Source organism: Bombus pyrosoma, linkage group LG6 (genome assembly GCF_014825855.1).
Source record: "Bombus pyrosoma isolate SC7728 linkage group LG6, ASM1482585v1, whole genome shotgun sequence".
NCBI lineage: Eukaryota > Metazoa > Arthropoda > Insecta > Hymenoptera > Apidae > Bombus > Bombus pyrosoma.
This window is the reverse complement of record NC_057775.1, coordinates 10,795,471-10,812,451: the sequence shown is the minus strand read 5'-3', so window position 1 is coordinate 10,812,451 and position 16,981 is coordinate 10,795,471. Positions and strand designations below refer to the sequence as shown.

General features: G+C 39.3%; 1 protein-coding gene across 3 annotated transcripts in view; it reads left to right on the top strand.

Annotated features, from left to right (window-relative positions):
- Positions 1 to 16,981, top strand: part of LOC122568132 — a 39,863-nt gene that overhangs the window by 10,253 nt on the left and 12,629 nt on the right. Inside the window, exons 1-2 of one of the 3 annotated variants that reach the window (XM_043727509.1) lie at positions 2,748 to 3,021; positions 10,329 to 12,506. In XM_043727509.1, the coding sequence (XP_043583444.1) occupies positions 11,557 to 12,506 (950 nt within the window). In that variant the 5' untranslated portion in view covers positions 2,748 to 3,021; positions 10,329 to 11,556. Of the gene's footprint in view, positions 1 to 2,747; positions 3,022 to 3,135; positions 4,165 to 10,328; positions 12,507 to 16,981 lie in introns of those variants that run through there. The other 2 variants (XM_043727511.1, XM_043727510.1) reach the window with 2 other exon arrangements.

The following is a 16,981-nucleotide window of genomic DNA, read 5'->3' as shown; positions in this document are numbered from 1 at the left end:
TGCCTCCTCTCGTCCTGTATCTCTGTCTTTCTCTTGGTTTCCCTGCAACGAAGTTAAGCTGCATCCTCACTGAACAAGGAGCAACGTGTCCCAAACGGTAACCGACAAGTATCAATTTGCAGAAATATTTTGTTCACATTTAGGGTTTTGATTGGATTTCAAAGAAGCATTTGTTTCCAAAAATAGGTTCTCTGCGCGCAAATGCGTTGTGAAATAGTCAACAAACTGTACTTACACAATGGAGAAATATTTATTTTTGTTGCGACGTGTTGTCTCGTATTTCTTATTTTCCTTTGGTCTTCACTTCCTCCAAATGGAAACAGAAAATGAACTGCGGCTTTTGTTATTGACAAGTATCGCGACAACAGAAACGCGAAGAAATATGGAGAAACATCGCGCAACAAGCAGTAATTTTTTCAAGAAGCATGGAACATTAACAAAAGGTTCTTCGTTATTACGTCAGTGAGGACGTAGCTTTACTACGCGATGCACGTATGTTTGCATGTGCAAGGCAAGTTCATCGGTCTGCTCGGAAAATCATTGACCTTGCAGTTGATCTAGCGTTGTTGCTGGATTCCTCCAGTTCCTGTTACATGGTGCCTTGTCCGTTATAGGAAAATAGAAGCCAGCTGGCTGTCCCGGGAAAACACGTTCGTGGTTTTTCTTCGTTGTGGGTACTCTACTGTAGTGATGACAACAGATGTGTGAAACAGGAGGAGCCAAAGAAGGCGAATGATTATAGTAGTTATAGTAGTTAACACTCACACTAGAGGTCTCTGTTTTGTATTTAGTAACTTTCATGGCATGGCAAAACCGATCATGTGTTAAAGTTACTTAATAGGATTAAGTTACTTTTGAAATATATCTTTAGTTTTTTAAATTAGGACCACAGTTTTAAAATGAAAAATATGGAAATAAAGTTATGTTAACCTAAGAAGGTGCTGTTGATGAGAGATTGTTTTTGGTATACCGAGAGCATTAGTTCTTTTCGAGGCCCTTCAAGGTCATTTATTGTCACTTAGTTTTAATTCATTGATTCGTACTTACAAATAGAGAACATCAGTTCCTAGAGTCTACATACGTTATAACATCAAAATTCAAATTACATTAACAATTATCGACTCACTTCAAGAATTGATTGTTTACCCGAAAACAATGAAAAACTTTCATATAAACACATCCTATTCGTCCCTGTATAACTAAGAATTTACAATTTGTTTTAAACTCGTGTTAAAAAATCTTTTCTCTTGCTTTTTTTAAGAGGAATGTGAAGAATCTTCAATCAAATCTAGAGGGAACCATAGAATTATGAAACAAAGGTATTGTGGAATGGGTAACGAAGCGGAAATTGAAAAGTTAATTAGTGCATTACATTAAGTACAGAGTGGAGCGCGCGCGGATCGAGTCTCGGCTTTCGAAGTTTAAATTTCCTGCGTTGCGGAGATTTTTTTCACTTCTCGGCACACCGGGATGCCATAGAGCCGCCGCGACCTTGAAACGAAACGTGTTATTATCGTCTTTGAAACGTGTACTTCCCTCGGGCAAAACGATTCGAACAGTATAAACTATTTGAGGCATTCGAAAATAAAAAATTTCATTATCCATCTGTTTCGCAATGGCTTATTCCACTCGATGCTTCCGTGTGTTTCTTGTAGTAAAAAATAAAATCGTATTTCGTGTATGTAATATTTATCCAAATATTTTAAGTCTCTTTGCAAAGAATTAAAATATTTACTAAGCATCAAATTTCTAACTTAGTATTTATGCTTTGTTTATTTAAACGCAAAATATATATTAAAAATGAATTTCCGTTACTTGCATAAAACTTATTTTAGAGATCCTGACGAGTAATTTTGTTGGAAAGATACGAGTGAAAAAGATCGTAATTTGGTGCTAAAAAAATGAGTAATTTCAATAAAAAAAATGCAATGTGCGATAAACACTGTGTCAGTCACGTAAACACACGTGTTTCTCAGCCATTCATCAACCTTGGGTTACGTGAAAATAAATACATGTAACCTTCTCCCGCGATAAAAAATGTTACATAATTCGCTGAACCTTTCCCGTGAAACGTGTACGTAAGTACGAATCTCAGAAATATCAAACTACTTCGCTTATACGGAAGAAAAATGCAACTTGCTGATTATGGCTCATGAAGTACAATTTTAAAGCACCATCCATCTCTATTATAGTCTAATTATATTTTATACAAAAAAAATTATTTTCGAACATGTGTTACCATTAACCTGTTACCTGTACCTTAACCAGAAACTTTTATATCTAATCACGAAATTAAGAGTTGGTAAAAAAGATTATTAGCGCAATGTTGCCCTGGTTCTTAATCGGTTAAACTTCTTTGAGATCATCTAAATCTCATCTATATAAAACTTTTACGATAAAACGTCAACGAATAAAACGATAAAAAATGGTAGGAGAAAAAATGTTGAGATCAAGATAAATTTTCCAAACTCTCTGTCGAGGTCGTAACTGCTACCGTAGTGACAAGCATCAGGAACGAGTTTCTCCGACTGGCACGTTAAAGAAATCAACAAAAGGCCGCTCGAATTACCGGAGAGCAGCTTTTCTGGATACACAGACGGACCGATGCTAAAATTATTTAGCAAGCTTACGTGCCACGTGGGGTTTCTTCGATGACGGGTGAAGTCCTATCCGAGCCTTTCATCCAATTTTACAAATTTACCGCCTTATACTGTGGTTTCCGACGTTTGCGTTCCGTTTCTTCACTTCTTTTTTCTTGTCTTTCCGTCGTGTATGCGCTTCTTTCTATGCTATAATATCGTGATACGATGTGCGTGGGTATCGATGAACGAATAGAGAAACGATTTGGTCGTGTTTGAATTTGTGGCTCCTCGGAGTACAGTAGTGAAATGTGTGTATAAGGTGCTGATGACTTGTGCAAAAAGAAAACGAAGTGATGTTTGCAGTTTGATGTTCGTCCTCGTCGTGAATGACCTCGTCGACTAATGCTAAACTTAAGGACAACACGTTAAATCATGAAAAGTATTTAAGGCAGTCTTTCATGGCATATATTTTATTTCTTTCTTAGTTTGTCTTAAAAATTCGTAGTGATATCAATCTCATTCATTGAAATCGAAGACTCAACAACTCTTTAATAAATATCGTATTAATTAACGATTAAACATCTTGCTTTCTGTTATAAATTTATATATATATATATGTACGTATGTAAAACACACATTTACTAATTTTTATACTCTTGAACTTGGTTCGCATCGTTTTCTCAACATCATCACGGTTAACTAGCCAGTTGATTAACTTTATACTCTTCGCCGAAGAAGAACATTTCCTCGTTTGAAACCAGATGGGGGCGTTTTATCCTGATTTTGGGAACCTCCTTCGGGCAACATCTCCCTTGTCCAATTACTCGAGACATTAATTACACTTAATTATTGCCCGGACGATCTGAAATAGGCCCGCATTGTGCTCACGTTGAGTTCTTACGCGTGGCTTAATGAAACGGACGTCCGGCTTGTATCGTTGATAATAAGATTGCCGCCGTTAAGGGATCACGTCGATTTCACAAAAGACGAACGCCCCGTAAAAAGTAATTTAATTCCAGCTGGTGGATGCGTAGCCCAAGGATCGGTGTAAATCACGAAGCGCGAACACACACCGCTTGAATGACGCCACCATTGTTTACCGATGAACATTTCAGCGAACCTCCGCTAAATAAAACAAAATAAAATATAGCATACAAATATACACCAAAACTCTCTAGTCATGTAAACAAAATTAAACGAAATGAAATAAAATTCGATAAGATCTGCGAGTCGTAACAGAAACAAGATTTAATAATTTCTCATCAACAGAACATTTGTTATGCAGACTCGTGGACAGAATGTTTTTCATAGTGGAAAAGCGGTTACGCGAACATGAAACGTATGTAACAGTTGTTATCAACGAGTGACACGTGCCAGGTTTCACCGGACACACTTTGGAATCGCCTGCACGTGCATCAACCACAAACAAGAACCATACATCATTTTCACGTTAAAATGGCAAACGACGATAGAACTGTTACCCGTTGCTCGTGATCGTGTCCTGAAACACGATAATTTTAGCTCTTCGGAATGTATCTATCTTCTATGCATTGAACGATCTCTTACGTGGATACTTATTTCGGTACTAAATATGTTCATATGTATGTAATATCATTAAAATAAATCTCTCGAGAGTTAACCTTTTCAAAGTTCCAGTGGAATATAACAGAACGTGCGTATGCATGAATTTTTCGTTATAAGGCAATGAAGTTTTGTTAGGTTAGGATTAGAACTATAAAGAACTCGAGAAATTATAATTTTATAAAATGTAAAAGTGTAGGAAGATTTATTGCGAGAATTGCAGATTTGTGGTCAAATTGTTGGGATAATTCTTTAATAATAATTCAAAATTAATTAAATTTAAACCTAAATTAATAAGAAATCGTGTATCACGTAGAATAGGGAAAGTATAGGTACATATACGGTGCACGGTTAGGTTCCGGCAGCCTATCTAATCCTAGGTGCGCAAACGCGGCGTGCGCAATCGTTTGTGCCCATATATACACGCAATATACATATATTCATGACCTGTACCGTTTCAAGAAGTGAATCGAAAGAATGTAATCTCCGATCTTCATCTTCTCCCGATTCGTTTCGTAGCTGGATCCGCCGGCTGGCTGCTCTCTTCATTATGCCGGTGAACACCAGAGGACACGTTGATTCTCTTACGAAACCTCTCACTTTATACGTCGATTTAACGTATATTGCTGTTAGTTGGACACTAGACAAGGTGCGCGCGGCTAAAGGATCAAGGAAAGTTGATCGATAAATCAAACGAATCCGCGCGTAAGGACCCGTTGTTACTCGAATTATACCAGCTTCTTCGCTTCTTCTATGAAGCTCGATATTTTTATTAAAATTTATTGGGATGATTCACAAAATCCTTTAAGGAACAGGTTTCCTTTTTAGTCACGTTATAATCGGACTCGATGGATAACCAATGATCGTGTCCCATCCGATTCGCTCTCTTCCTGGTTTCGACCGAATTCACTGACTGTTCAAGTTGAACTTTGAATATCGTTATCCAACGAATTGGAAAGATGTTTGTACAATCAGATATGGCTTCTGCAGCAATTCTAAGAATTACTGGTTACAAATTTTGAAACTCAGCAATAATTGATAGATTGAAGAATTTTGATAATGCGAATCGAGGGAATGGTACCGCAAGAATTAGCATTATATCGAGTTAATTTTTTTCCTAAGATAGGGAAGATTCAGAGATTCTTTCAGAGTTTTTGATATATCTAACATTTATGTTCAACGTGTCAATATCATTTAATATTTCTTCTAAGTTTTTTTATTCAAAAAGAAAATTTTTTTCTATTACTCATGTGCCTCGATAACGTAAGAATCAACGACAACAATAATAACACCGATTCGACATAAAATTTCAGAAAGAAATTACATTTTTCAGGTCGATCCGAAATCAGTAGAAATCGATCCCATTACCGCGTGACCTCGCGTCCGGTTTGTAAATCCGAGTTGTATCCTTCTCTGCTCCCACGGGGCAAACACACCACACAGGTGTTCCCCTGGTATCGAATAAAAGCGTGGAATCGCGCGATCCTTGTCGCGATGGCGCGCGTGCACGCGCATTGTACACATTTACACTCGTCCATATGGAAGAAGAAGAGAATGTGTCGTAAGGTTGGACGAAGGTAGTGTGACCAGCGGAGGCTGGACGTCCGGAATGCGAGCGGAACCCGTTTCTATGAGTCAAGTCTGGCTATTGACAACAGTCTCTACTCTGTCTTTCTTCCTCTCTCTCTCTCTCTCTTTCTCTTCTGTAGATCCTTTCCCCGCGTGCCACCTCTCCAAGTTGAATCCTGTGGTTCAGGATCGTACCACGTGATCTGGAACATCGCGGTGTAGAGGGAACGGTGGGGCAGATTCGCGGGATCGAGTCAAGTTACTCCGTGAAAATTCAAAATCAAGGCAGGCCCGTGCAGATGTCAGACGTCTCGGGTAATATCGGCCGCGTTTACAAGCTAACATGGAAAATTTAGACAAAAGGCAAGTTGGAAAAAAGAAACTCTGACTCGTAAAGTGCCCGATTGTGAAGTTTAACGTAATTTGTCAAATTACTTACGCAATGAAATTTGAAAAATTTCTTAGAAATGATATGCGTTTTCTCTGACTTCTATTTTGTGCTTGAGATACAAACGTTGTAAACATTAAGCAACTTCGGTAAAAAAGATGAGAGGTCGAAAAATGTTTCGAAGATCGTAACCGACGTAACTTTCGCTGCAAGCACGGTTACGTGGGTTTGGTATGCTTCCCTCGAGATATGGCAGTTGGTTTGAGATAGGGGCAATTGTGGTTGAGGCGGGAATGGAATTCGGTGGTGTTTACGTCGATTGTATTGGGCGGTAGGTGGAGTTAGGTTAGTGAGGTTAAGTGAAGAGAGTATGTGGTGAGACTGGTTAAAAAGATTAGTAATTATTATCATCATCGTGGCTCATTGTTGCAGTTAAAGTAACTTTCGTAATATTTCAATCAGTTTTCTTCTTTTAATTTGTCTTGGCATTGCGTTATAATTTTAATACACCGATGTTAATACGTACATTAAAAAAACAAATTAAAACAAAATTGGCCAAATTAAATTTAACTTCATTATTATTTTCTGTTATAATTGATTAAGGAAACGTTTAAGTATTTTTCAAAATTGCAATACAATTTCAAGCAAAGTTACAATTCCAATCAAATATTTCTCAGCTTCCATTCTCATTTGATTATACGATTTATAGATAAACATTGTATTAATCAGAAAATAATTGATGCGAGAGTGTGTATGAAAATCATTAGGGTAACAGTTAACATGCGTTTAATTGCTATCCTCTATTGAATCTACACATAGATAATTTTATTGAATTTTTAATCTATGATCATTTTTATTATTATTTTCATTATTATATAGGATTATTAATTAAATAATCTACATCCACGTATCTGGTCTATTCGCTTTATTAATATTCTCCACTGTAAAGGAAGAGTAAGCAAGAAACCAAGCGATAATCTTCGCGATCCCAGGATGCAAATAACGAACGATTATAGAATGGCAGTTTTTATCTAAGCTATAACGTCCTTATCTACTTATCAACGACAACGATATCCGGCAGTTAGAACATACTATTTCTTGCATAGTTCATCGAGTTCGAAAGTTTTTACCTGAGCATAGGTGTTACATTATCAACGTGTGTTGCTTAACTGAAGAAGGAATTATTAAACTTATACGCTGGAGGAAGCTTGATCGGAAAAGACCCTAGCAGAAAATGTAACCAGCTATACGTTTCCAGATAGTTGCTTTTCAACCGTAATTAAAATCGAAACGTACATAAAACGCTACCAGAAAAAGTGGTTCAAGTAAATATTTTTTCTCAATCGCATAAGTACAGGACGCGATATATTACCTATATTTATCTTTTACTACTATCCTTTTCTATTAATTTCTAAGCCTTTATACTGATACTTACGGATAGTATTCAAAGTTTTAAGATAGTAATTAGTAATCTACAATCGATAATTAGTGCTTAATGTTCGAAGATAAATAATTAATATCGTTGAAATAAACTAATGTTATTAATCGATAATTAACATTAAAACGTTTCTTTCTTCTCGTATTTATTCCAAAACGTATAACAGCGTCGAAAAACATCGAAAATTACCATCGGATCACCGTGTATATAGCAAGTAAATAGCTTCAGGTAGAAGAGAGGTTCACCAGTTCGAAAACGAGTAACAGAACCGGCTGTTACGTTATTGCGCGATGGCTCCGGAGAACATTAATATTTCATCGAGATTCGCGTGTCTTCGCGTGCAGCGTTTCCATTGATCGATCTTAGACGAGAAAATAACTTGGATCTTCCGACTCGTACGACCGAGACGCGTCTCAACTCAAGCGTTGCGAGCCTTCAACCGGACGAGTTATAACGGTATTGAAGAGAACTACTCGAGAAACTATATCTAGCCCTTGGATGGAGGGATTGCTTGCTTCTTACAATCGAATAATTGGAGTGTAACTAGAAACACGAACGGTAGTTTAGCAATGGAGAAGAACTTTAGAGCGACAGCAATCTTCTTGTTTCTTTGAGAAAGGCACCGTTCATTTTGTGCTTGACGAGAATGAGGTTGTTGGAAGAATTTGATTAAAAAGGAAAGATCTTTAACAAATATTCTTCCGATTGATACATTTCTACATCTTTGATTTAATTATTTGGAAATGCAATTTTGCATATACGTATGTGCAATTATATATTATAATCGCAGGCGTTTCTTTAAAATCATGTGCCATTGAAACAAGGCAAAATATCATAGAATTCTTCTAGATTCAATTTCTCAAAAGAAGAGCTCTATTGATTAACCAAACATAGTTCCCATGAGTATATACGTACTTCTCAGAAAAGATAGTTATTTCTGGATCAATATTATTTCCCACAGTGACCCATACGTCAAAGGAAAAAAAGACATATCAAGTATTAAATCATTCTACTATTACGTCCACCATCTCTACAAATCCTCTACTCTTGGAAAAGTCTATTTTATTCAAACCTAACGTAACTCAAATTAAATCTTTTCTAAAACAAAACCTTCTCCATCGTCGTATCCTTTAATTCTAAATCTCGTACAATCAGCGTATGAATAGTTAATTTATTAAAATTTAAACGACCATTTTATGCTACTTGTACTCGAATGATTTTAGGATCTTGCACAGTCTTATACTGACAGGCGAGAAACATAGAAACGTGTAACTTCCGATCCATCGATTTACCCTAAACAGACGATGATAGGTTATACGGTGGACGCAATACAGAAGCGTTTCCGATGCAATCCGAAGGTGCGTTGTTACAATGGAGTTCATCGATCCATAATGACTATTTCCCCGCCAGCTACAGCCTGTAATAACGGAATAGCCAATAAAGTATATCCTGTCGATTTAATCGTTACCCCCACGGTGCACCGCGCGCACGGAGATCGGATCGGTGATTTTCACGTGATGTTTCGCAAATCGTGAGGCGCTCGCGTGATTCGCGCGTTTTAAGCGTTCCCGCTCTTCCCGTCCGATAGAAAGAGAAAGGGAACGGGGGTGGAAGGAAGAGGGAAGATACGTGATGCGGGTTCAACCTGCCGCGGGAACCTTTAAAGAAGGTCGGTGCAACGGGAGAGATGTAATTTTAATAAATTGGAGAACAAGTCATTGTAAAAGATGGATATTCAGATGTTGGAGATGCAGCAGATTTACGACTCGCTGGAATTAAGTTAGTTAAGGTGTTGAAAACCTAACGTCTTTTCAAAGCCGTTTGCCGTGTTTCTTTTCAAATCAAAATACATACATACGATACGTACAATCTATGCGCCTAAAGTTTTAAAGTTAGTTTCTCTTCAGGGAATGGACTGTTTTATTACAGGTTTAGGTAATTGAAAAGAAGTGCCACTTCTAAGAAAGAATTGCCAGAAGTACAGTTAGAAACTGTATTGTGAATCACTTTTCCTGGTTTCCGTAACGAGGAAGTGAAAAAAAACGCAGACAAGTCAGCGTTTACCGCAGTTAAATGGGGGACACGCAGGTACGAGTCGTTACAGTTTTGTCGTTGCAACGATTCCCGCTGCATAATTTGATAATGAACAGTTGAAAAATAGCAGCGTTGTGTCCGTACTCTTTAATATCCCATTACATGGAAGTTAACGACCGGAAAATATACCGCTCGACTACTTGAAGGAAGTAGCCCATGAGCGAGTCTTTTGTATCCTCGCAATGGTATAATTCCTGTAACGTCTCGTTCTCGGAGGATTTATTTCGTTGATTTGTACTTGTTTATTACTTTTGTGTTTTCATGAATGGAACATGTCGCGTTCGAATCGTAATATGGTTTTAATGGTGTTTCGACTTCAATGATATTAGCAACTGATTGCGCTTCCTGTAAGAAGCTTCCAATCATTATGTAATTTAGGAACAATAAATAAGAATATTTAAAGAACGAATTAATTATTCAACTGTTCGCGCAAGAAATACTCAGTACCTGTCTCTTTTTAGAAAGTTATAGATGTTGTTTTCAAAGAGTTGCTTAGCTCACCATAAACCAGATAAGAATCTTTGGTTCCATCTAGAAAAAGAAACCTTCTTCGGATCAAACCGAAAGGGGTTCGGATTATATTTTCTAATCGTAATTGTATATTTCTTTTTACGATTAGCTTGTCATCCACGTACAATCGAACAGAGAGTTCATTAATTATTTCGACTTGTTCCAGGGGGAGCATCTCGGAAGCCATGCCGGCTGACGAGTTCGCTGGAAATCGAAACAGAAGCAAACCAAGGCTGCAACCACCTTAACGAACCGCTATTATCACTGGCAAGGTCATCGGGCAGACCGGATCTAATCATGCTCACGCCGACCATGCTTCCTATGCACTCGTTCCTCTTTCTTAACGACGTCAACCAGAAGATCGGGTGCTAAAAAATTCGAAATCGAGTTGATTGAAAATCTCAAGAAATATCTCAAAAAAAAAAAAAATACGAATAAACAATTTGATATAGAAATCATCCATTTTGGACAAAGAAAAGAAATAATCAGAAAAAGGAATAACCACAAAAGCTCTGAATTTCATTGCTTCCTAATGGTACTTCCTTGGATATTTTTACATTCTGGAGGCGTGAACGAACTCTGAAAAACAGAAACGACTTCTATCGGATGATCGAAAGAACTACCTGGACACTGAGTATAATTATTCACACGTGCGGATGCCACTTCCGGCATGTTTCTCCTGAAGAAGGCCAGATTCAGTTTTTGCCAGTTGTAGATAGAAGTTGAAGTGGCGAACGTCTTAACGAGGTTGCTAGAATGTCAAAGAAATAGATGAGAGAAATATTATGAAGATATATTTATGAATATCTAATTGAGCATTTAATTAAGAACATAATCGAAAGACCAAAATAAGTTGGTTCTTGAGACCAAGTACCTATCTAAGTATAATAGTCTCTTTTACTTACGGTTTAGTAAGAGGACTCGAGTAAAACGATTACTCGTCAAAAGGAACAATAGAATAATCATGCCTCCGCAGACGGTGGTCTCTGCTTTCATGCCTCATCGCGGAGAATCTCAGCGAAAGAAGTGTCCCGAAGCGTGAGCTAAAAGGTGGCTATGTAGGCTGCCTAGTGAATACCGTCGCCATGGTGGAGCTGGCGTGCAGCAACTCCCTAAGCCCAGGAACCTAATCCTGCGTCAGAAAGACAAAATTCGCCAAGGAGGAAAGTAAAAAAAAAATATATAGGGAAGAAGAGACAAAGATTAAAGATCGTTAATAATTAAAGGTAATTTAAGGATAAAAGGGAGAAAGAATTGTGTAAAAATTCTACTGGGAAAGAAAAGAAAGAAGAAGCCTCCAACGAGAAAGACGTCCTCAGAAGCGAGTCCCGCGTAGCGCCATGTAGAGGAGCAGGAAGAAGCGCAATCTTCCTCAGGCATTCCAGCGTCGAGTAATGCTGAAGCATATCCTGACGGGGCAACCGTCGTCAGCGGGCTCCAGGCACCAGCACAATGACTACCAGGCGAGCTCGGGCTCGTTGCACGGCGGCCACCACCACCACCATCATTCTGGTCACCAACAGGATCAACAGCAACACCATCATTACAACCAAAACAGCAACGTTCGTGGAACGACAGGGGGGAGCCAAGGACGGGGAGTCGACGTTTACGACTCGGTGGTCCATCAAAGAGCCAACGTGCATCAGGCTGCCACCACGCCATCTTCCACTCACAGACACCCTTTGAATCATTCTCAGTTGAGCGTGAACAATCTTTCTCAACGATTGAATCACTCGCACGCTCTTAATTTGTCCACGTTGTCCACGTCGAAGCATTCTGTGAACAGCGTCAGTCCTGTTGCTGGTGGGAATAACAATAACAATAATAATAATCTGTCGACTACATTAGGGGTGATATCCCCGGCGCCGCTGCACCAGGACAGCAGACCTAAAGCGAATGGAGGCTTCGATATCTCGAGACTGTCCAGATTACCCAGTCAGGCGACACCTTCGCCTGCACCTGCTCTTCAGGGTACGACTACCGGGGGACAGTTAACCGGTCCCGGTTCCACGGCGTACCCCTTGAACGCTTCCTGGTCGTCGTCCCTGTCGAGGAATCACAAGGACCACGAGGTTGGCGCGAAAGAGACGTTGACCAGTTTGGGTTTATTGTGTCTAGTGTCGTTGTTACTGGCGCTACTCTCGTTGATCTTCTTGCTGAAGATCTCACCGCTAACGGTGACGCCGAGTAGCCTGATCAGCCCGGAAGAGTATACGATTGTCTACGAGGTGACGTTAGCGCTGTGCGCACTCGCCCTCTCCCTAAACCTCTGCTGTCTCCTCGTGTGCGCTATACAGTTCCTCTTCACTGTGAAACTCGTCAAGACTTCGTATCAAGGACATTGGTGAGTAGAGTTTTTGTTTTATACCAGGCTGGGTAAATCTGTGATTTATAACGCTTTAAATACCTTTGTACATAATCCGTACTTTACTCAACCCGAAGGTTGAACAAGGTGTGAAAAAAATATACGTTTAAAGTTTGTATCCTTAAGGTACTGTTATCTTTGAAAATCCGGAAGTCAAACAAGATACAGAAAGAGAAACTTCTAAAAGTGCAAATAAACATTGAGATACAAATATCTTTTAATCCGAACTACACATATGATGAAAAGAGAAATCTCATAGTCATCAACATTTTCCCTCCTAAATGTCAACAGCACATTGTTGCTGTTGTACATGTAACTTTTCAAACTTACTTAGTTATTGATAAAAAAAAACAAAAGCAAGCATTTTCCTGATAACTCGGAATTCGCGGGATTCGCGGTCGAACGATGATTACCATTAATTTCTATAATCTGGCGATGCTATCCTCAATCAAGATTATCCTTGTGCCGGAATATGAGTTCTCATTCGTCCATGCGTGGCCTATCCGTGTGCGTCTGGAACAAACGCGGTGTCCCGTATCCCGTGCGATATATCAGAGGCCTGTCTAGTGTTTCTTCTCACGCGGCCTGGAGGACGAAACGCAAAAATTCACGTCCTGTACTTGACGTGCAAGCGTTCACCGACCGCGTGTCCCGTTTTTACCGATCAAACACGTGTCTGCAATCACAATACGATACTGTGTGGTGAGACGTATCCGTAAATGCGTATGTTTCGTGACGCGAACCTTGAAAATGAAAATTACACTTTCGTTTATTCGTCGAGCGTCGTGCATGCAGGAAATCGTATAATAATTTTATTAGTAAGATTTCACGAGTCATGGGTTCGAATCTTTTTTATATAGACTACGCTATATTAATTCGCGACCAAGCTGAAAGATTGTGACACACCCTTCGTGTAGAAATTGCAAAATTCTCCATTTTACCTGATAATTCTTGCAGCAAATTCAGCACGTAAAAAATATTATCGAATACCACACAGTGCAGTGCAGATCAAGTTACAAAGGGAATATAGATATGTTCGCCTCCCGTGACACGCAACTCGAAAGCGAAAATAAGGCTCGTTAAAGACGATACATACTCCTCGAGATGGGATCTGTGGTTTCTGCTCGGAAGTTCTCTTATCGTTGGTCAATCTGATTTCTTTTTTATCTTTTTCGTTGCCGACCGAGACAAAGTAAGCATCGCCGACTCTAATTACTAGCGAATGGAAACGCGCGTTAAGTTATGCAGATTGGCCGAAATCGTCGGCCAAATCACTGTGATTACCCTCAACGGACACGCCGTTTTGAGTTTTCTCTTCGGTTCTTTAATTTCGTCCTTTTTCTTTCGCCCAGTTTTTTGGCCAGTGGCGGGTCTTTTATCGCGTGGCGAGTTTGATTCGCGTGGGAAAATGTCGTGTGCTCTTTGGCAGATAGAAAGATCATTGTTTCTTAAAGCATCCAGACGTTGTGCGTGATTGGCATATTAAAGTTTCTTGCGAATGTTACCGTGTGACCATGTCTCCCTTGTGAACGTAATCGTGTGACGATGTTTTCCTGCAAATACTACCATCTAACAAGTTTTTCCAACGAATATTACTGTTCGATCAGGTTTTACTCGAATCTTGTTCTTCCCTTGATAGGGTCCTTTCCTTATATAGGGTGTCCCAGGATTTCGCAGTCAAATCCGTGTCACTATATTCCACTGACTATTTTAATCTACTAAACCACGAAGTTGCGGCTGATATTGTGCGCGTTGTGTTATTCCACAACTTGGTTTGATTGACAGGCCATTGGAACGAGGTTTGTTCAAGCTGTTCGAAATGTTGGCGAACGAGCCGTTAACATTGTAATGTATGCAACTACAGAGACGTATCGTAACGTTTGTTTCGAGAACAAATAACAGAGAAGAAGAGAATAATGAAGGTTGGACACGAACGAAATTAGCTGTCGATCTTGAAACTCGTGCACTGCGATTTCAGATAATCAAATTAGCATAGAATGAGATTTGGGAACGGGCGGAGTATATTCTGGAGTTTGGATATACATATATTTAGATTAAAGATTGGTTCTTTACAAGAAACGCTTTTAAGCAACATATGAAATTCTTCCTCTACTTATAGTATATTTCATTTTACTATAGTATTATATAGTATTCTATAAATCGGTTTATAAGAGTGCGAATTTATTATCTTAACGCTAGCCTTACCAAGCCCGGTTTCAAAATTTAATTTGAAATTGTGCATTCATCGTTGTTTTTTTTCTTCCTCTAACTTTATGTAAATTCTTATATTATCCGACTAATCAATTTCTAAATTTTTGTTAACGTAAAAATCTATATAAAGTTAGATAAAGAAAAGAAACAACAATGAATGTACAATTCTAAATTAAATGTTGAAACACGGCCATTTGACCAGGCCTGGTAGAGTTAGTGTTAAATCATGCTTTGTAATTATTTACTTTGGCTGATGGTAACGTAAACACTGATCGAAGTAGACGCGTTCGTTAGACAGGTATTCAGGTCCCAGAATTTCCAGGTCACCGACTGGGCCTCTGTTGTAAATTTCTGGTGATTCGCCCAAGTATCGGTTAACTAAGAGTAAAGACAAGAGGACAGTTTACATCTGAGCTACTGCTTCGATTAACTATATCTGGCAGAATGGCCGTTAGGGAAGAAAGTGTACCGTTTTCTGTGGTCGACCATCCTTTGTTTTCTTTTCCGAACAATAGATCTAGCCTGGACATTGATAAATAGCGGTTTATCGATCGTTCGATGACACAGGATACAGCCATTCTTTATACTACGTTATCACCACGACTAACTTTTTTACAGCTTTCTGCCAAGTAAATATTACCGGTTGTGTTACACTATCGCAGTATGCCCAGAAGAGATAACCGGAGGACGATTAAAATTGCAACGTCACCGGACGCTTCTCCTTTCCCTTCTTTCTCTCTTTTCCACGTCCTTTCGCTCAACGGTTGTTTCCCCTGCTTTGCTTCCGGGGCTTCCAGACAATTCAAGATTCTGCTGAATTGGAGTGCTCGATTTTCTCCTAGAGAGCTGTTTAGCTAGAAGGAATAGCCCGAGTGTCGACAGGCATGCGAAGAACTGTCTTCTTGTACTCTTAACCACTTAACTGCGTTCAATGTGTTTACTTGTCATTGCTTAATTTTACCGGTTCAGCCCGTAGAGGCATTTTTGAAACTAAACTCGGCCGTTAACAAATTAATTGTTTCCAAAATGTTTTCAAATACTCCGAAGATCATTGGATATTTTAGTGTTAAAATTACAAAGTAAAAGATGCACGGCTGTATCGGTATTCTTAATAATGGAGTTGGCTGACTCCTAATAAACAATAGGAATTTCTGTTGTAAACTACAACTTACAAATTACAAAACCTTCCGCTTTAAATTAACTAGAGATTGCCAACAATTCTTCTTCGTTCTGAAGCTAATTCTCCGACAATGGTGTTCCCTATGAAGGAGTCAACTGGCAACGAAAGACCAAAAGCAAGAGGGTTCTCGGTCAGTGTCTCTGCTGCACGCCGGCTTCCTAGCCTCAGTCGAAGATCGTCCGGTTGAAGATAACTGCGAAGTCTGCAAAGTGGCATTGTTAGCGAAGAAAAAGGAGCCCTGTGGTGTGCAGACGTGCTCCGAAAGAAGCACGAACTTTAATGGTGGGTCCCAGTAGTAGACAGCCGTTCCTCTTCGCTTGCTCATTGTCACTCGAAGCTCGGTGCTCGTCCCTCCTTTCGTACCACGCTACCGAGTCTGAGACGCGAGGATGAAAGAAAAAGAAGCCAAAGTATGACACAAGTCCAACTACGACACCAACGATGGCGACGACGATCACAGAGACACGAGAAGAATGAAAGACAAGCGGCGCTGCTAAGTGCCGGCTCATTACTTAAATGGTCCGTGATAAGGGATCTCTGGTGTTGCTGGCGCGAACACGCTGAACAGCAGACTTTTCGAATAAAGCCACTTTTGAACAAAGTAGTTGCTGGCTCACGAAGTTTTCTTCCTTCGTTGTTAGATGGCGCGTTCTTAAAATAGGCGCGCATTTTTCTTCGCGATCGAAACGCGAGATTTATTGGGGAAACAGGTTAATTGGATTATTAGTGGAGAGACGTGGATGGATGAACGTTTTCATCGTTTCATTCAATGACGGGTGGAAAGCGTGAAAAGAGTTTGTAAGGTTTAAGCTGGGTGAGAAAATACAGCTTTGAATTTCCTATAAATGAAAGTTTAACAACGACATGTCAAACACGACGCATAGAGCATTTGTACTAAATTTCTTATTAAATCTTGTTAATTTACTAGCTAAAAAACGAACTATTACATCGAACACGATACGACCAATAAAGATAAAGAAATCGATACGAAGAATATGAAACGTAGATTCTTATGAATATATGCGTTTCTTTAAGTGTATCGCTTCTCGAAGCGACAATTCGC